Below are 19,521 nucleotides of genomic sequence, written 5' to 3'. Positions count from 1 at the left end.
TCAATGTCAGAAGTTTACTCTCTAGAGCCACCTTTTCGTGGAAGGATCATTTTAAATACCACGGAAGGTGAATTGGACGTCCATTTGTGGAGTACGCAGTGTCCAAAGGCCGTTCGTAACTTCACTCAGCTCTGTCTGGAAGGATTTTACAACAATTGTATCTTTCATCGAGTTATTCCGCAGTTTCTAGTTCAGACTGGCGATCCTACCGGGACTGGCAATGGTATTTTCTTTCATTTAGCGCTACATCATTATTTCCATCCTTATGGGCATAAATTCGTCATTTAGGCGGCGAATCGATATACGGAGAACCATTTGAGAATGAGATCTTGTCTAGGCTCAAGTTTAGATACAGAGGTATGGACATTTAGCCCGTGAATTTACGTCGTATGCAGGGCTGGTCGGTATGGCCAACACCGGAGGGAAGCGCACGAACAAGAGCCAATTCTTCATAACCTTGGGTATGTTTCATCACCTTCTTTGGCATGGAGTCTCTGGTGATACTGTAGCGTTGCTAGATGTGCCTCTTTAACGATGTTCATTACATGCGCTTGCAGATAGGGCCGACTGTTTGAATGGCAAGTATACGCTTTTTGGAAAGGTTGAGGGCCATACTGTTTATAACTTGATGAAGATTGGGGAATGTCAAGTTGATAAAGCCACAGATCGCCCATTGGATCCTCCCAGAATCATCAACGCAGTGGTAGGTCTTTTCCTCATTCTTTTTCATGTACTCATAGGTTGTTGATAATCCGTTCCCTGACATTGTCCCAAGGTTGTTGGTGGCTAAATCTGAGGAAGATGACGAAGTTTTAGAGACTAGTGCGCCAGTTATTATAAAGTAAGTTTAAGTTGCACAGTTGTAAAAGTTTAGGAAAAAATGCCTCTTGTCCTTTAATGAAGATTTGAGTGATGATGAAGTTGTTAATTCCAAAGTAAAAAGTGCCCATGACCTTCTTGAAGATCCTGCATTCTCCAAGTCTAGCCACGTAGCTCCAGAGAGTGCTAGTGCCCCTGTTGCCTCCTCTCCAGAGGAGCCAGAATCTGATAGAGAGGAGGAAGAAGAGGTTGTAGAGGAAGAGACTATTGATGAGTCTGCCAAGAGACGTCAAGAAATTGAGGAGCTAGAAAGGCAGCTGCGAAAAGGCTCAGAAAAGGAGAAAAAGAGCCTAGATGGCTACTCCAAGACATACTTGACTAGGAGACAAATGAAAAAGCAAAAGAAGGAAAATGTATGTTTTCGGATGTAATAACTCTTTTCCAGATAATGGATCGCCTCGCCTCGTTTACAAAGAGGCTGAGTGAACTCTCAAAGAATGAAAAGTTGGCAAACAAGGATTCGGAGGACACTGATCAAGGTTTGTTTCCTCACACATACTCCGTAACAAACATGCAGATTTGGCTGATGGATCCTGGTTCGCTGGTAAAAAGTTACAGTTTGCTGTGGATTCAGTCCGGGCTTACGAGGTTGACGCTGCCAGAGACACAGTATGTTTTTGCTACATGTTTCCTTTTCATTACTCTGTAAATACTCACAATACGTGCGCAGTTGGAGGTGTTTGATCCAATAAAGGGCAAGGACAACAGGCTGGAGTTTATCGCAAATTTGAAAAAGAATGTGAGTTTAAGGTGCTGGAACTCTTTTAAATGATCCTACAGCGCATGAAGACTCATGGACTTGGCAATGGCAAAGAATCACAAAAGTGGTGATGAGGGTGACTAGTACACATTTCTTAGACACTTGTAATTTATCAATTATTTCAACTTCTTAATGCTTATAGAGGATGTATTTATAGTATGCAAGTTCAAATCAAGACTTTGACTGGGAAACGCCAGTCCTTTAACTTTGAGCCAAACAACACCGTTTCTCAGGTCAAGGCTGCGCTTCAGGAACGAGAGAGTTTGTTTATACGTTTTACATTCCGTTATTATGTGTATCACATTCTGATTTATGCTCCAATCTCTCGCACATTTCTCTTCTTTTACATATTTTACTCTTTTGTCAAATTACGTCTCCTTTCATCTATAATTTACAGATATTGACGTTAGACAGATTCGACTCATTTATTCTGGTGAGTTTTGTGTAGGTTTTCTGGTTATGGAACTCCGGTACTGCCATGGATTCCTAACTCTCCCTTTGGAGAGATTTAAATGCATAAAACGATGGCAGACATGAGTTATAGATATAAAGACGCTAAAACTCTACACACATTGTTACATACAGGAAAGCAAATGTCCGACGATTTGACTCTAAAGGACTACAAAGTCATGCCAGGATCCACAATTCACATGGTCCTACAGTTACGTGGAGGTTGAATGTTTCAACCTTAAAGCTCAGTTGCGATCAAACTTCCTTTTTTGCAACTTTTAAAAATCCCCTTGTATTGTCTAGAATAGAACTTGTAGTTCCCTTACTGACTTTTTTGGCCGCATCTGGGTTACACAATTCAATTCCTAAGTGTATGCATGTTTATGAGTATGGGTACGGTACCTTGGAATGGAGTAAATATGAGTGAAGATGACATTCCGTTTGTGGCGCCACTGCTTTGCATTGAAATTTGACGTTTTTTAGCTGAAAAATTGTTTTTAAATATGATACTCGTATATTAAATTAAAAGTGCAAGAGCAGAAAACTTACGGATATGAATCTTGGTTTGTTTTGGTTGTATGATCATTCTGCCATGTCCAGAAGATTTACCCAGCATACCCATTCCATCATCTGTAGAATAAATACAAAGATTGAGGTTCAACAAACCCATTTCTAGACCATAATCGTCCTCAGCTTCTTCACCAAACTTGAGTCGATTAGCCTGTTTTCGATACTCTCCAATTGCATATCTCTCCTTCATTTTGCGATACCTTTTACCACCTCGCTTGTTACCCTTTTTCTCCTCTGGTACAGGAAGAGACTTTTTCATTGGAGCTGGTGGAGGTTCCTGGGCCTACAAAATGGTAGATGTGGATATATTTAAATGATATTTGTATTTATAACATAGAGTATATATGAGCGCATGTAATGTCTCAACTGGTGTGTTCAGAGAAGATTCTGTGTACTCAATGTGGCACATTCTTACTATCCTCCATATTATCCCTCCATTAAACCAACTACTCAGTACCCAAGCTAGTATCTAGAGTATCCATCCATAGAGTCTCATATCTGTCTAACCCATGGGTCTCCCTTATAGCGATTATAAAGTTTCCATCCTCCAAAGAATGTTGCAGCGGATCCTGCAAGAGTACCAGAGGTAGAGCCTAATCCGGTGAGAATAGCGGTAATACCAACAGATTCAGCACCAACAAATTTTTCAGGAGCTTGAGGAGATTCAGGACCAGTTACATGAGAAGAGTCTGATCTAGCAGCAGTACGTTCAGTAGTAGACTTAAGAGCTTCTTGAGTAGGTTCTCCATCAGTAGCTTTAGTAGGAGTATAAGCAGTAGCATTCTGAGTAACCTGAAGAGCACCAGTAGCAGGTTTAAGATCAGATACAGCAGGATCTCCACTAGCAGATCCAGATAGAGTATTAGTAGAGACATGTCTTTCAGTATCTTTACCATCAGCAGGAGATTGAAGCTCATATTCTTTTTTCTCTTCTTCATTCTCTGAACCCTTTAAACTGTCCTTTGTAGACTCTTCAGGGGAAGATACTTTTGGTTCTATACTAGATATACTGGAATTATCAGCAAGAGAAGCTTCTCTATCAGTTTTAGGAGCAGCAGTAGCAAGAGCATCAGGAGATCCAGGTATACCACTTTCACCAGTAAGAACACCAGAAACAGTTTCTTGTACTTGAGGTAAGGGTTCAGCAAAAGTAGATAGAACAGCAGCACGAGGTCGACCATCAGGACTAGTATCAACAACTAGAGAACCAGGAGTAAGTTTGAATTTCTCTTCACTAGAACTAAGACCAGAGTCTGATCTTCCACCACTTCCACTATCATCAGATTGAGGAGTTCCATCTTGTTGAGCAACTTTAGTAGCTCCATCAGCATTACCATCAGGATCAGTATGAGAGCCACTAGATGGACTAGCAGTAAGTTGAGCTACAGTACCAACACTATCAGCACCAACACTAGTACCATCTCTGCCATTCATACCATCAGGCCCAGGATTACCACCAGGAGTAGGAGCTAGAACAGCGTAAACTAGTTGTTGAATAGCATCTACAACAGTAAGTAGAGCATTTGGAGTAGTAACTTTATATGGCTGTTCAACTCCACCAGATGGAGTAGTTGGACCAGAGTCTTTTCCAACTTTACCAGCAGGAGCTTTATTTTCAGGTTCTCCAGGAGAAGTTTCAGGAGGTTTAGAGACAGCTTCACTATCACTAGCTTCTTTACCAGTAGTATCAGCTCTAACATCACTAACAACAGCAGTAACTCCAGTATCAGATGGACTAGCAGCTTCGTCAGTACCAGGAGCAGTAGTAGTTTCAGGTTGAGTATGAGCAGGTTCAGCTTCAGGAGTAGGTTGAGTAGTAGAAGTAGAAGGAGTAGGAGCAGATTCACCATCTATACCATTATGTCCTCTAGGTCCATCAGGGGTAGTACCAGGAGCACCTAGTCGAGATGAGGATTGAGTAGGTTCAGTACATTCTCTCAAGGGGTTACGACCACCTGCCTTCTGTAGCGCTTTCACAAGTTGGTTCCAGTTGTCACAGTTGTTATTAATCGTTTCTGGTTTGATGTTTTGAGGAACATCAGACACTTTTGTCCACTGTTCATCTCCATTATCATGACTATCACCATTAGGCCTCTGGTACCATCCAGTAACATTATCTTTTCCACCATCTATGTATATGAGAACAGGGTTTCCTCCGGAGTATAATGCATAGACGGCTTTGACATCAGGAATGGGGAAACCAAGGTTAGTAGAAGTTATACGTCTTCTATTACTATGAGTATTAGTTGGAAATTTTTCGTTACCATTGAGGTAGTACCTAATCTTTACAAGTTTATCTCCATTCTTTATCTCATGTTTGTAATAATCGGCACTTTTACGATGTTTACAGGAAGCTTTATTTGGTTCAACAATGATCTTCTGCTGAATGTTATCGTGGCAACGGCAACAATATAGCTGTCTATTACCCATGGATACAGTCATGGATGTACCCTTACTAAGGTCAATGGTTACTGCGTTGTGATGTTCGCAGACTAGGTCGTCAAGTGTCCTTTCAATATCGCCATTGATGAGATTGGGTCGAGAATCTCCATAAAGTTTAATCCACTTATTACCAATACCATTATCATTTTTTATATTGCCATAATAAGTAGTTTTAGTGATACCATCCTTACTAGTGGTAATCCCTACCATGAGAACATTTTCAGGGGTCCTGCCATCAGGTTTTTCATGCTTCCAGTAATAAGCTGAAACGGACATGACATTCTTTCCATTAGCTCCGCTCACAGTTCTATTCTGATCATCTTTAACTTCCTTTAGTTCGAATAGTTTATTTTCCGTCTCAAGAGCATGTTCATACTTGAGGAAGTCAGATCCACGTGGGTCAGCGGTTAGTTCCACTTTAATGGTGGTATTACAATCTCCAATAGTGGTAGAAGCTTGGTATGTAGTTTCTGTAGTATCTCCACCGTTAGGTGGTTTGTTTTTAAGCTCGATGATTACTCCTTTATCCTCTGCCATCATTACTAGAGTTATCAGAGCCAGTCCTTAGGCATTGACATTATAGTCTCTTCTCAGTAGTCTAATTCATCCTCCATGTTCAGAGAGTATGCTCTTTCAAAACTCTAAGATCCATGAGAGTCTCAATGCGACCAAAGGGAGCATACAGTAGAGATAGACTCCCTCACAAGTAGCTCACCGTCAGAGAGAATATCCGCAGAATGACAAGATGAACAAGTATCAACACAGTCTTCAGTAGTACAATCAATACTCACGTCAGTCGATACAACCTCAATATCTATCCAATCATCAACTTCCACCGAGTTCATAACATACAATGCGCTCATATAAACCCTTGTCTCCACATTAGCTTACCTTTAGTAATGACTTTAGAATAAAATTGCGATAATTAAGTCCCATTTCTCCGTTTGTATACTCTTTAAAAAGATCGACTTTTGCTGCAAGAGAAACTTTTCCAGAGACCAATTTAACTGCTCTATTTTTAACGGATGGGACGGCATTTTGAATAATTTCACAAGAGTATATAATTCCCGGTATTATGACCCCTCTTCGGTCACTGCCAATGAGCATTATATTCTGAGATGGCATTTTGGCCAAGCTAGCAAGGCCTCCTGCTTGCGTTATCAATCTTGCGGTCAAGGCACTTCCAAGTATCATGCAAACATTTGGTGCCAACAAACTCATTCTACTCTCCAAATAAACCAGAATCTGAAGGAGGTTTAGCATGTGACAGAAAACTTACATCGTTACGAAATTCTGCCAACAACATCCCTTCGTTACACGCGCTCAATGCCTGAGTTGATGTTGAGAATGTAGAAATGTAGATACCTTGTTTAAAATTTGGCTAGAGAGCGATGATACTGAGGACATTGTGCTAGCCACAGTAATTGCCATAATTGTTGTATTTGGAAGCAAGTCTGTTAGATCCACCTTTGTAAAATCCTAAAAATCGTCACTATTGTATCGAAAACGGTACCGATTCAGTTTTAGCTCTTTTCACAACAGCGATATAGTCGAGTGGTGAGTATACAATTGACTCCAATTTAGGGAACCTCTTGGAGTAAATATCCCTCACGTGGTTGTAGATGTTAATAATCTCATTATCGATTTCTAACACTGTTTTGTTACAATCTTCTATAAATCCCATTTCACTTGCACTAACGTCCCCCTTCAGCGTCAAGAGCTTTGCTTTCTGAAAATGTCATTAAAGCGGCATTTGCAACGTGAACACTAATCTCTCCAATTATGACGTACAAGGACCACAGCTCCTCATGGAGCGGAGGTTGAACTTTGACAAACCTCTACAATCGAATTTATCCTCGGATCCTTGATCATGGGCGAGAAATCGTTCTCTGGAGATCCTGCAAGGTTGAAATACTCCTCAACCGCGTCTATTATCGGGGATTCCTCATCGGAATAGTAATTTTCAGCCTTTCCACCTCCATTTACAACTTCTGTATCCGCTTCTCCCTCAAAATCGTCTCTTTCGAGGTCCTCAAGGTCCTCCAAGAAAGCGTCAGCCAAAGTGCCCTAAATTCAGACGTATGTGTGTAAATCCTTAGTCTTACCATCCTTGATGACTTATACTACAAACTTAACCGCTAAAGAGATGGGATTAGCCACTAAAGAGAAATGCATTTTCATGTGTCGAGTGCCAAGGACCCATGGGGGTGTAAGGTCCGCTTTCTCCAGTTCGCGTTCTTTTCACTTTCATTGCCGCTTCGCTCATTGAGGATAAGATGTTAAGGACTTTCTGATCATCACGGTACTATGAAGACGAAAGCGGTGACCTCCAAGGTCCTGGCCTCCTATTCCAAAGTCCGACGGGCCATTAAAAAGACAGACGGAAACCTTGAAGCATTGTTCAACGTAATTAAAAAGTGTAATGAAGACGATATACGAAAATATGCGCTTTTTTCCTCGAATTCTGCCTTCAATGAACTTACTCTACAAATTCCCTCCACAGAATGGGATCATGCAGCCGCAAAAGATACTCTTCAGACACTTTTAAAGCTTCCAAACGTAGTATACAACTACGAAGGAGCAAACAAGGATAGCAAGACGGATTTCGACCCTGTGCTGGAGAAGGCACTTACTAACATCAACGCAGACAAACTGGATATTCCACTTGCTGAAAGTTTGCTTGAAGAAATAAGAAACACATCAAATTATGTCGTGACTAACTCGCTAGATATGACCTACAAGTCGCTGAATCCGCAGATACACTCGATCTTGCAAAAATGGATAGAGGTAAAATGGCTCTATATCATATTTTTCCCTTTAGAAATCAACCATGGAAACTATTGGACGCGATAACATTAACTTTTTTATGAACCTGGCTTATATAGCCAGAATCCATTCTTTAAATCTCCCTCAGTTAGACCTTAAGGTATGTATATGCGAAATAAATCACAAATTTCACAGTTAAAATCGTTCTTGAGGAAGGGTATTCTCAGTACGATCAATAAAAACGCGATTGAAACCCTTTATATATCCACAAACCCCAAAAATAGGAATTTTTTTGAAGAGGGCTTAGAGTAGGTTTTAGCATCCACGCTATCAAACATATTTAGGAATATTTTAAAAACTTCCACGTTTGATGATATGGCAAATATCTTTCACATTATTTCCTCCTATAGCAATGACACTTATAGGATAAAGCTTGTGTTGTCTGTCTATTGGACATTTTTAAGGAAAAATTTTGGCACAGCCTCGGATAATTTGCCTTCTATGGAGTCTCTGATTAATTTAATGAAGGGGGTGTTTGTATTAAAAACAAGAACACAGGATAGTGGTCTCGTTACGGCATCAAATAACTTGTTGACATCAATCTGGAAATATATAGATAAACGACTTGAAGGTTTTGGTACCAATGAGTTGGTTCTGATTTCTAGTGTATATTTCGACACTATATCTGAAAAAAAGAAGACTTCTGCCAAATTTAATGCCGATTTAAGTTCAAAAGTTCTGCATGAGATTGATAAAAAATTCGATGATTTTATTTTGTCCCACCTTATCACTATTATTGAGCACACGCATAAAATAAGACATTTTCCCCTTCACGTGGTGTCAGTCGATGGTTCATCAAAAGATCCAGACACATCGTCTTCAAAGGAATACACGTGCGTTGACCAAATAAAGGAAAAGTGGGTAAGAAAACTGTCGGACAATCTGGTAAACTTAACCACAAATGATTTAGCAGATGCGATTTACTCACTTTCTTTACATCACTCTTCGTTACTATGCCAATATTTGATTTCCCACGATCTTTACATTACACCAGTGAGCACTGTTATTGAGAATAGAATAAAGTTTCTATTTGGACAAGATGATAAGAATAAAAAGGATTATCTTAGTTTGGCACGGCTATTTCTTACGCTCCCTGAGGACAGTGAGTTGAGAGAGACTTTTAGAGAGATAAATACAGAGAAAGTATTCAAAGGATTATCGGCTAACAATATCCTTGAGCTGTTTTATATATCAAAATATGTACCAGAGACTACGAAGATTTTATCTCTATTAGCTGAACAGGTGGCACTAGGGCATATTCAACTGTCTTCTAGAGATATACACTTTATACTTGAGAACATTGATAATTTTAAGGACAAAAAAGTTGTAACTGATCTCATTTTGTACCATATATCGGGCTATACCTTCTCTAAACCTAAAGAATATTTTGAGTTGTTAAATATATCAAAGTACTTTTCGAGATTTTCTGTTGAGGATATCCCTGGAATGCAAGATCTAATTTTTTCAAACCTCTTTAAATTCTTGCCTAGTTGTTCTATGGAGGAATTGGAACTTATATTTAGGTACGTAAGTCGTAGTACTATTAAAGATGAGGAAATAGAAAGCATATTATCACGTTTACTAAATGTTGATGTGGGAGAAGCAAGCTCAAGGCAAATAGCATCTGTACTTGAGAAATTGTGTGAACTCAGAATTCGTCACGATGCTATTATAAAACGTTTTGTTCATGCCTTTACTCAAAAGTTTCATACTTGTGGAGAACATACTGACAAGTGGGCGGACTTGACCAAAGTCGTAAAATCAACGGCAAACCTGGGAATTTATAATGATGATCTTTATGAGTTTTCCAGGAGTGTTTTGGGCGTCAGTGAACATAATTTTGATTCACTAGATTTACAAGACCGGATAAATTTCTTGCATGGCCTTTCCTTGATAGACGCGTCTGATCCCACTTTTGAGGAGAAGTTTATATCTGTTGTCGAAGAATTTTCAGCTAGCACAAAGAAGATTATGACAGATGCAAATATATGCTTGAAGATATATGAAATATACATAAATCGGTTATTTGCAAATTCAGCGAATCCAAGTATGAGAAATCCTACCACCGATAACGTGCTCAACTTTGTGAATAAGGTTATGCAGGAGTGGCCATGTTATCATTGGTTCAAGAATGAAGAAAAGATTCACATGCAATTCAAGAACTCTATCGACTATATTACAATTAGAGTAAGTTTCCCCCTTGTCTTTCATCAAATTCAGGAATCCTTGGAAAAATTGGGAATGCACTCTGTCGAATCCAAGATTACGGAAGTGTATTTTTGCCACTTTGTATTAACTCTTGAAAATTCGAAAATCGCAATGATTTGTGTACCGGACGAATCGTTACTAACCTGGTTGAACGCGGATGAGAAAAACGACAATGTAACTAATCAAATCGGACATTCCAGGGTTGAATTTGGCGATTGCAGTAGGCGTATTGAGCACATGAGACGGTCTGACTGGAAGGTTTCCATAATCTACCTTTCAGAATGGAGAAAACTTAACCTTGAAGACCGACCGACCTACCTTCTAAAACGCATCAAGCAATGATAAATACACAGATCACGATATGCAAATACAATTTACTCGTCTATTGATCTTTTTTCAAGGTAGTCACTCGAAGAATCGTCACTTGAACAATCTATCCATATATCTTGCGACCATTGTGGTCTAAAGGATGTTTCAAGTTGTTCATCCCATTTGTCTAGGTTAGAGTACACCTTGTTCAGTTTAAAATCTTCAAGTTTTACAAATTTTGGTATACATACTGGTTCATACTCTATATTTCTCACGTTGAAGAGTTTGCGATATGCGTTGAATATCTTATGCAGTGCTCTGTATGGCTGGTTGAGTGGTATTTCGCAGAGCCTTTGAAGTGTAAATGGAGGAAGGTCGAACTCTAAGAGGCGAGCCAATGACTCGCGTTTCTCATGCTCATACCTTTCAAAGTCGTCCTCTTCTTCATTATTGGCATTTTCATACTCACGCACTTCGTCAAAGACGTGGCCCCAAATAACCAACAGAAGCAGTTTGACAACTTCCCAGGGGTATCTACACAATCCGCTCGTAGCTACATCTTCTATTAGGATCTTACATTCGCTGTTTATATCCACATTGTGGTCTATGCTGTCCGCTCTCTTCAGAACATCAATTACTCCATTGAGTACGTGACTATAAGCCTTTCCCTCCGAATCCTCCGAGTTAAAATCATCGTATAGTCTTGATTTGAGCTCAAAATAGGCATCATCCTTGCCGATAGCCTCAAATACTCTGGAAGATGACATTTTGCGATTTCATCGTTGCCATAAACCCCTAGACTCTAGCCTTTTAAGAGTCTATATCTTATCTAAGTAGATGTGTATAGTATGTGTTAGCCAAAGTGTCTCATCAAACCTCGGGAGGCGAGCCGGGGCCCAAAAATGTTAACTGAGCAGATATGGCTGTGGAGCGTATATGGGAGGCCTTTAGGAACGTTTTACTAGCAAATCTAGTACAATTAGAGGTATTTGCTGTAATTAGATACGTAAACGAGGAGGGGAAGACATAAGAGAGCAAGTTGCGGGATAGACAGGTCATATAGCGCAAATAATGAGTCATATCGGATCATAGAGTCAATATTCACGGATTGGAGACAATTTTAATGCTATAAATAGTCCTAGGAAGAAAACCTACTGTGTATATTAGACAGGTCTCTCAGTTGTCAGATTTAAGCTCTTAGACAACAACCAGAGTAGGCTCATATACTTAAGCATAAATAATTAGAATAAATCTCAAGGTTTGGGGAGGAAGTTTCAGGAATAGGTGAGATTCGTCTCTTCCGTGTGTCCTGCGACGCTGGGCACACAAAGAGCAAATACGCGAATATTGGTGTAAACTCCTCGTAGATTCTCAGGTTTAAATCTTTCGCAAGGTGCGTAGAGCTGGTAGGGGCCAAAAGGAGCGTTGCCAGAGCCCGTACGGGCAGAGTGTCTAGGCAGGGATGGGGACGCCATTTAGACTAAATTTTCAAGGGTAATTCCCGTAGTTTAACCTCGGTTAATGAAATGAAGTTGATTTAATTAAGAAATGTAAGTAGGATAGGCCAAGGTTTCCCGTGTCTTTTGAGGGGAATGGCGTACGGAGCCGCAGGGATCGGTGAGATCACCGAGGCGTTCATCCTCGGCTGTTCATGCCTTATTGGCATTGAACAGTTCAATATGACGCTATTGCACATGTCTATGGGAGCTTCTATCCAATACGGGATCTTTCTGGGCTCTATAGCAGTCGTATTCCTATATATGCTCTTTTCGAGCAGGAATTCGGAATTCTACCGGAACGGATATCACACAGTCTATGCAACGCTATGTCTAATCCTATATGCCATAGTAAAGTGGGATCTATCCCTAGGGAAGCTGACATTCTTGCTCTCGGGCTTCTTAGGGATAGTGATGGGCATCCTGGTTGTCCACTCGAGCTGTTACTACTCTAGACACAAGTCTGTCTTGCTAGGATTTTGCATAGGGTTATTTTCAGCGAGATTACTGCCGTCTATCTGCTGGTATGCCGTGAAAAGCGATGATAAAGGCTTTTCTACCCACCTGCGGGACATTGCCGTAATGGTCGCTCTAATCCGGTTTTTGTCATGTCTAACGTCATTATTTTTAAAGATGTACTTGGGTAATTTCGAAATATGGGACGATGTAGTTGATGATAAGCTTTTTGGAGAACTTATGGGCGCGTCTAACCTCCTGAAGAAATCGAAACGGGACGGCGATGGCATGTTCTTTGATACTTCCGCTCCAGGCCAAACTATTGATGATATTTACTCATTAATAAGGCCAAACTTGGGACCACTCTTCTCCTTGTTATTGTCTATTTTGGTTTTTTTGGGATACTCACCCATTTTTTGCACATCACAGTTTAAATACGCACCGCACTTGATGTCCAGCCTCTCTAAATCTGAGATGATATCACACATTGTAGGAAGTTGTTTTGGGCTTATTTTTCCACCATCAAAGTCAGATTCCACTTTTGTCTGTGCTGTTATTTTTATACTACACTTCATTTCAGCTGCTCTAATGTTTTTGTTCCACAAGTTTTTTTGCATATATGGGCTCTTTTTTATTGTCATACTACCGGCGTTCCTGCTCGGGTACATCTTCTCGTACTCCCTTGGACTAATTATTGATGTATCTTTAAGGCAGAATTGCTCAAGTGATGATCCGCAGAAAATGTGCTGTGGAGATGATGTTTGTGAACAGTGCTTTTGCAAGACCGAGGGTATTTATTATGATTGTAGGAAGGTATGTTCAAAGCCACCAGAATGTTCTAAGGATGTAATTATATGGTTTGATTCTGGAACTGGCGGTAAAATTGAGTGTACATGTTGGAAGGGTTGTTGTAAATGTTTTTGTTGCAATGACTGTTGTTGTTGTCACAAGCATACGCAACAACCACAATGTGGTTGCAAATGCTGTCAACAAGGATCTCAATGCTGCAAGGTGGGTACATGTAAAAACGGAACCTGTAGCTGTAGATGTAAAGAGGTATGTAAAAATAATGAAGAAAAATGCACCTGCTGTTCAAGTGGTGGTTGTAAAGATAAGTGTTTGAAATGTGTATGTTGTGATCGCTGTGCCAAACTTGGTTGTGGGAATAGTTCTGGAAGTGGAGGAACATGTAATTGTCCTACTGTTCAAAAGGAAAACTGCAATAAATGTCTATGTTGTAAAAATATTTCCCTAGTTTCAGGATCACAACACTTTTTGCTTACCTCCGCACAGACAAGTACCTGTAACGATTGCCAACTTACAGTCAGGTTGGAAGCCAAGTTGGCATGCCTTTGCTGCATTAATGGTGTCTGCTCAAAACACAATAGCGCCACGACTAATGAAAGTGGATTTCCGGTGAAAGGAAATGTATACTTTGGTTCTTTATCGGCAAATTGTCCGGTATGTTCCATAAGAAAAGTGGAACGCCCTGAAACATTCGTATACGGAGATGGATCAGCAGTGTCAAATGAATTTGATATAAAGGATATTATCTGTAGTTGGTGCTGTCATGCTGATCTAATTGTAGACTTGTTTTGCGTTTTGAGGAATACGTATTTCCGTGTATCTGCTGTTAATTATCCTACAAAATATTTTGATATATACGGCCTTTTCTTCACCTATTCGTCGTATTCTTCTTGTAAGGGTGCATCTAAGGAACAAAAATCTGCAAGGGATCATAAACCTATAACAAAACTGTTCTTGAGTCATGATGCAACCTCTAATAAGTGGAAATCGGTCACTTCAGGTTCCAGTGACTATAACCCTCCACCAGGGGGATTTGAGAATCGAGCTTTATCTGTCAAGGTTTCTAAGAAGTCAAGCTTTTACGTTAGGGTTGATAGATACCGCTTCTTCCTAACTCTCATGGTTTGGATGAAAGTTGCATTTTTGGTAGCCCTAGTATTCTTGGGATGCGCTCTATTCAAGGGTTTGGGTGCACGATCCAGCAAAATTTCTACGGATATTTGTTTTACGGAATTGCGTAAGGCGTACTTGAAGCCAGAACATAATTGGCATCAGGAAGTTTTGGATCGTATAAAGGACAGGAAAAGTCTTATAGGAGGGACGCTAGATTTAAAATCCTTTGCGGATACTTCAAGGCAAATATTCTCTGACGCTGATTGCGAAAATTGTTTAGAATGGGCACAATCGGTTGCGAGAGTAGAGAATAAGGATTTTAATGCAGTGACATGGTCTGTTCTAACTGGACTATACCATTCTTATTTTCTTTTAAAATTTTTCAATTTTCAGAGTTTCTTCCTCTACTGGGAGGAGGCATGGAAACTGGAATATAGTTATTTTTGTAAACACTTCACACCGCGTATGGACAGAATAATGTTGAAGTCCAAGTTTGCGCTAGATCAACTACACGATAGGAAATTACCACAACCGCTGTACGATAGTATCCAACAGGCCAGAGTGTCTGCTTGGGAAGGTGCTCTAAAGGAAATGCAAAACTTTAGTAATCTTTACGAGTCTGAATCTGAACCCTGGGACCTGCCTCTGGAGGTTCATGGTAGATTGGAATACTATATAGAACGGTGGAATACACGTTTGCCGTATTTGGTATCTTGGTGCAATTTTGATACCAATATTTTGGACTGGACTACATTTTTGTACGGCTTTTCACTTATAAATAATTGGTCTACAAAGTTTGAACCATGGATAGCGCAGGTTTCCAACTGTGTGGATATGCCAGAAGATGAGCTAGATCTCGTCTCTTCTCGGCTGAATAGAAACACAGTTGACGAAATCCAAGTATCCAAGTACAAATTTCACTAACGTAGAAGTTAATAGGCCGGAATCTTTCTCTAATGTAGTCTCTTTTCTCTACACTGCTATTATTCATTTACTCTTGCCTCGTTCACTCCTGCTCTCATCTCTACATGTTACTCTTTACAGTATCTACTCTCTCGGGGGTGGGCTACTGGCCGCGCAACTGTGGCAGATAGTCGAATCTCGGCGTCTGCGTGTCTACTTGTCGACTCTTTGTGATCCAAAACTAGCGTATATCTTCATCTATTTTCTAACATCCACATATTTGGCTGGAAAATGTCAGCTGGTTGTGAACGCATACTGAAGCGGCTGGCTGCCGTTGCTGGTGTGGGAAAGCGTAGCTTCACTATACATAAAAAATGTTGCGCGCATCGAATAATAATCTGCGGCGTTTTTACTAAAATGTAGAACCCGAACATGTCGCTTTTTCGTCAAGGCACGCTGATTAGGCCTGGTGCTATCAAGGAGGCGGTTTTATCTGCATACCGACCAGAGCCGAAAGAATCCGAGCCAGAGGACCCATTTGGCGATATTTTTAGCTTTAATTTGCCAAAACATCGAGACATTCTCTTCCGGGAAACTTGCCAGTATTGCATTCTTCCAAGTCCTATACTGGGCATACTGACACTCACCAGGGAATCTCTGACGTTTGAACCTGATGTAAGGGATTTCAATGTCCATGAAAAGGGCCCCGGATACTATCAGGTCCATATCGACGTGGAGAATATACTGGAATGCGGATGTATAGGTGGGCCATCGCAGGAACTGGTTGGAGCAGAGGATATACGTTGCAATGGATTCCTTCAGATTGTAGTAAAACCAACAACGGACAGTACTGCATCTGATTTGAGCTCCATCGACTCTTCCGCCTTTGGTGGCTTCGACATTAGCGCCAGATCCGATACCCCGGGATCCCAGGAACGAAACCAGAGACCAAGATCCTTCCTTTCGTCCGGATGGTCAAGGCTTGGTTCAGTAGTAACATCGGTAATCACATTCAACCTGCTCAAAAGTAGGTCTTCTGGATCAGGCGTCCCAAGGACGACGACAACATCAGCAAGGGAATCAATGCACACGTCAGTACTATTTGGGTATTATAAAAAGGATGTAGCATACAAATGCACAAGTCTCTTGATGGATCTGTTGGATTCGTACAGGAATGAGACAATTGTAACTAATCGCAGTGGAATCACACGCATACCATTTTCAAGTAATCGTCTAATTGAAAGTTGGAATGTTTCAAACAAAAAGGCAAAAGCCACGGACGTAAAGCTCGTCTCTGATGTTTTGGCAGACTCTTCTTACTATGAAACGATCGCTAAAAATAGCAACATATTGACTTCCTATATGCTCGAGAGGCTCACTGAGAGACTGCCGCCGAGTATAGCAATCAGAGAATGGGTCCTATCATTCAAAACGGATCATGATGGTATATCTTTCAACACGTTTTACAAGAATTTGGAAGACAAGGAAAATTGCCTACTCCTCATACAGGATACAGGAGGAGCAGTATTTGGAGCCTTTACAGGTCCAATACACTACAATGTCCGATTTTATGGATCTGGCGAGACATTTGTCTTCAAGTTTTTGCAGAACGAGCTCAAGGTGTACACTTCTCAGGGTAATAACCGCTGTTTTGTCTTCACCAATGACGATTCAATCATCATTGGTGGAGGTAGGAATCCAGCTATTTCTGTCGGTAAAGATTTCTTATTCGGCACGTCTGCTGCTAGTGAGACCTTTAATAATGAGCAATTGTCAACAACGCCGAGTTTCGCCATACGGTTTATGGAGGTTTGGACGTTTGGCACTTTTGTAACATAATTTATTTTTTATATTCATTTACAAAATTAAAATGTCGCATCTTGGAACTGCGTCTACGTGTGCTGAGAGCGACGCAAACGTACCGAATCCTAAATCCAAGGGCGCAACGCCTACGGATTCCATCGGAAGCACCTCTACAGAGTTGAGAAGACTAGCTACCATAGCAGAATATAAAATTAAACTTCTTTTAGGAAGCAAAAAGTACCGCGCACTTATCCGAAACAACGAATTGATCGACGTAGACTGCCTCAAGAGTTGCATCCTGAATGAAAGTCACAGTAGCTCCGATATAAAGGTGCTAGAACTATGCCTTTTGATGTTGATGTGTTTAAGAACATGGCATAAACATTCTGGAAATGATAAATGTGAGAATTTGGATATAAACAGCGAAGTCATCAACAGAATCTCGCAAAACCGCAAAATCTTTGATGGTGTGTCACAAATAGTAAGAGAACTCCTGGGAAACGTCTGCATTTGGTCAGTGGATACCATATGTAGCTCAAAATTAGTGCAACTGGCCTATGAGCTTCTCTTGCGTATGGAGAGCGAGTACTTTTTTGAGCACCTTGAGCTCTATATGAATAGGGTAATATCAAAGGAGAGTTTGCAGGAAGAGGTTGTTGGTTCAGAAGACTACTATAACCAGAGTTACTATTGGCAAATCCGCCTGGTCCAAAGAACTGTAACCAGGACAATCTTGACCAGCACCCACCTTTCAAAGGTTATGGAGTGGGTTAAGGAGCTTTTGAAATCGCGAAAGTTAAATATATACGCAATGGATGAAATGGCTTGTCTTTTGTCCCAGATTTGGATACGCACAAAGAAACCACTGCCCATAAACTTTCGACTAAAGTTGATGGTTTTACAGAAACTTGCAAAGTCTGGAGACAGTTCCTACTTTGAAAGATGTGGAGGATCCAATAAACTCATTCGAACGGCTCTTCATGGAGATGCAGAACTCAGGAATTTAGCCTACTCTTGCTTAATCCAGATACCGCATGCTGTAGATAGAAGGGTTCTTTATGCAGCCATAAATGTTATATTGGATAATTGTGATCTTAGCTATATCCGCGATCTTAAAATATTGGTAGTAGGAGCGCATATCGTTAAAAAAATCAGCTTTGGAGTTCAGTATATTAATAGGATAAAATGTCTTTTATGTAGACTCATCAAATGTAATACAACATCCTACAAGCCAACTCTTCCTGAATATAGGGAAAAGAATATAATAGAGATGGATATCATCTTCTTGGATCTTTTAGAGAGCTATTTCCGTGGTTCTAAAGACTCAATGATACTCTGTGAGGAGGCTGCCAGAAAAAACCACCATCTAATAGAAGGGGCACTTCGGGCCCTAAATATAGCAAGGTGTCGTGTTGCATTGTTAGAGGAAGAGGGACAAGAACTCTCAATCGATGATTATGAAGACTGTATCGACGATGAACCACTCCTTGGAATGTTCTTTGGGGTTTTAAATCAGGAGCTTTTACAGTGGTCCATAGAATACTCTCGAATAGACTTGGGGGCAAGTAGATATTATGATAGAAAAAAAATAATTAAAATTATTTCTATAATAGAGAGCGTGCAAAATCCATGTCCTCTTTTCAATAGGCTCCTGATTATCTTTTGCAATTACCTTTTAATATTTGATGAGGCCTACAAGGATACAGAAGTCAAAATTGAAGCATTTAAGGTGCTATGTAGGAGTATAAAGATATGTGGAACCGACTATGAAAGGTATAGCTTTATCCCACAATGCTTTAAGGTGTTTGAAAGGATATGGAGAGCATCGGCTCCATTGGTCAAACACTACACTATGGATATCATGAAACACTCGCTAGATCTCGTCTATAGTTTGGAATATACCCACGAAAAGAATTGTATTCAGCCAAATGGTGCTTGTGAAGGACATGATAGCTGCAAGGATGACCTTAAACTGTCAATCAGTGCTGTTTTTCGTAGACTCTCCGAAACTATAAAATTAGATGCGGAGTTTGTCCGCACAGTTTCACTTGGATTTTACAGTGGATCATGTCAAAAATACGTTGCCCATGGTCTTTATAATCTGACATGTAACAATTTTTCCAAAGATATTTGCAAAATCGTGCTAGACATTGCTCTTGTTATATCCAAGAATGACTGGAATCCAGAGAATCTGGCGATTATCAAGAAGTTATTCAAGTTGTGCCTGAAAAGAAAGAACAGGAGAAACTGCAAGATTGTCGAAGATGGCTACCTCTTTGGCGCTACTCCTAGGTCTTTGGTCTTTATGTCAGGTTCAGCCATAGACAAGTATATCTCATTTCTATTCCGACACATTTTACATAATGTGGAATCTCTAGAGGACAATTCTCTCTTTTATCCAGATTGTACAATAAAATCAAACGTCCTGGAAAAGAGATTCCATGACTGCCCCGGTGAATAGGCAGATTAACACATTTATCATGTATCTATTCATCCCTA

General features: G+C 40.3%; 9 protein-coding genes across 9 annotated transcripts, besides 2 other annotated features; 7 read left to right on the top strand and 2 right to left on the bottom strand.

Annotated features, from left to right (window-relative positions):
- Positions 1-3: 3 nt before the first annotated feature.
- BEWA_024010 (peptidyl-prolyl cis-trans isomerase protein, putative) lies at positions 4-1,651 on the top strand (the record flags this gene model as incomplete). The annotated part of the gene is made up of 9 exons (XM_004829161.1): positions 4-223; positions 289-357; positions 396-461; positions 558-703; positions 741-841; positions 875-1,232; positions 1,265-1,358; positions 1,397-1,488; positions 1,550-1,651. The coding sequence occupies 9 exons, from the start codon at positions 4-6 to the stop codon at positions 1,649-1,651; spliced, it is 1,248 nt and encodes a 415-aa protein (XP_004829218.1).
- A 146-nt stretch (positions 1,652-1,797) lies between these two features.
- BEWA_024000 (ubiquitin family member protein) lies at positions 1,798-2,316 on the top strand (the record flags this gene model as incomplete). The annotated part of the gene is made up of 3 exons (XM_004829160.1): positions 1,798-1,900; positions 2,037-2,072; positions 2,225-2,316. The coding sequence occupies 3 exons, from the start codon at positions 1,798-1,800 to the stop codon at positions 2,314-2,316; spliced, it is 231 nt and encodes a 76-aa protein (XP_004829217.1).
- A 28-nt stretch (positions 2,317-2,344) lies between these two features.
- Positions 2,345-7,209, bottom strand: BEWA_023990 (U4/U6 snRNP-associated protein, putative; the record flags this gene model as incomplete). The annotated part of the gene is made up of 10 exons (XM_004829159.1): positions 2,345-2,454; positions 2,492-2,572; positions 2,639-2,719; positions 2,756-2,942; positions 5,993-6,346; positions 6,381-6,431; positions 6,467-6,580; positions 6,615-6,830; positions 6,938-7,168; positions 7,207-7,209. 10 exons carry the CDS (start codon positions 7,207-7,209, stop codon positions 2,345-2,347), a joined length of 1,428 nt encoding a protein of 475 aa, XP_004829216.1.
- Positions 7,210-7,408: 199 nt separating this feature from the next.
- On the top strand, positions 7,409-7,954 carry BEWA_023980 (hypothetical protein; the record flags this gene model as incomplete). The annotated part of the gene is made up of 1 exon (XM_004829158.1): positions 7,409-7,954. The coding sequence occupies one exon, from the start codon at positions 7,409-7,411 to the stop codon at positions 7,952-7,954; it is 546 nt and encodes a 181-aa protein (XP_004829215.1).
- A 288-nt stretch (positions 7,955-8,242) lies between these two features.
- Positions 8,243-10,477, top strand: BEWA_023970 (hypothetical protein; the record flags this gene model as incomplete). Its single annotated transcript, XM_004829157.1, has 1 exon — positions 8,243-10,477. The coding sequence occupies one exon, from the start codon at positions 8,243-8,245 to the stop codon at positions 10,475-10,477; it is 2,235 nt and encodes a 744-aa protein (XP_004829214.1).
- A 32-nt stretch (positions 10,478-10,509) lies between these two features.
- On the bottom strand, positions 10,510-11,211 carry BEWA_023960 (hypothetical protein; the record flags this gene model as incomplete). The annotated part of the gene is made up of 1 exon (XM_004829156.1): positions 10,510-11,211. The coding sequence occupies one exon, from the start codon at positions 11,209-11,211 to the stop codon at positions 10,510-10,512; it is 702 nt and encodes a 233-aa protein (XP_004829213.1).
- An 825-nt stretch (positions 11,212-12,036) lies between these two features.
- BEWA_023950 (hypothetical protein) lies at positions 12,037-15,240 on the top strand (the record flags this gene model as incomplete). Its single annotated transcript, XM_004829155.1, has 1 exon — positions 12,037-15,240. One exon carries the CDS (start codon positions 12,037-12,039, stop codon positions 15,238-15,240), a length of 3,204 nt encoding a protein of 1,067 aa, XP_004829212.1.
- Positions 15,241-15,579: 339 nt separating this feature from the next.
- BEWA_023940 (hypothetical protein) lies at positions 15,580-17,058 on the top strand (the record flags this gene model as incomplete). The annotated part of the gene is made up of 1 exon (XM_004829154.1): positions 15,580-17,058. Exon 1 carries the CDS (start codon positions 15,652-15,654, stop codon positions 17,056-17,058), a length of 1,407 nt encoding a protein of 468 aa, XP_004829211.1. The 5' UTR covers positions 15,580-15,651.
- Positions 17,055-17,091: a sequence feature (AT_rich).
- BEWA_023930 (hypothetical protein) lies at positions 17,090-19,483 on the top strand (the record flags this gene model as incomplete). The annotated part of the gene is made up of 1 exon (XM_004829153.1): positions 17,090-19,483. One exon carries the CDS (start codon positions 17,090-17,092, stop codon positions 19,481-19,483), a length of 2,394 nt encoding a protein of 797 aa, XP_004829210.1.
- Positions 18,604-18,634: a sequence feature (AT_rich).
- Positions 19,484-19,521: the final 38 nt, after the last annotated feature.

Source organism: Theileria equi, chromosome 1 (assembly GCF_000342415.1).
Source record: "Theileria equi strain WA chromosome 1, complete sequence".
NCBI lineage: Eukaryota > Apicomplexa > Aconoidasida > Piroplasmida > Theileriidae > Theileria > Theileria equi.
This window is presented reverse-complemented; position numbering and strand designations above follow the sequence as displayed.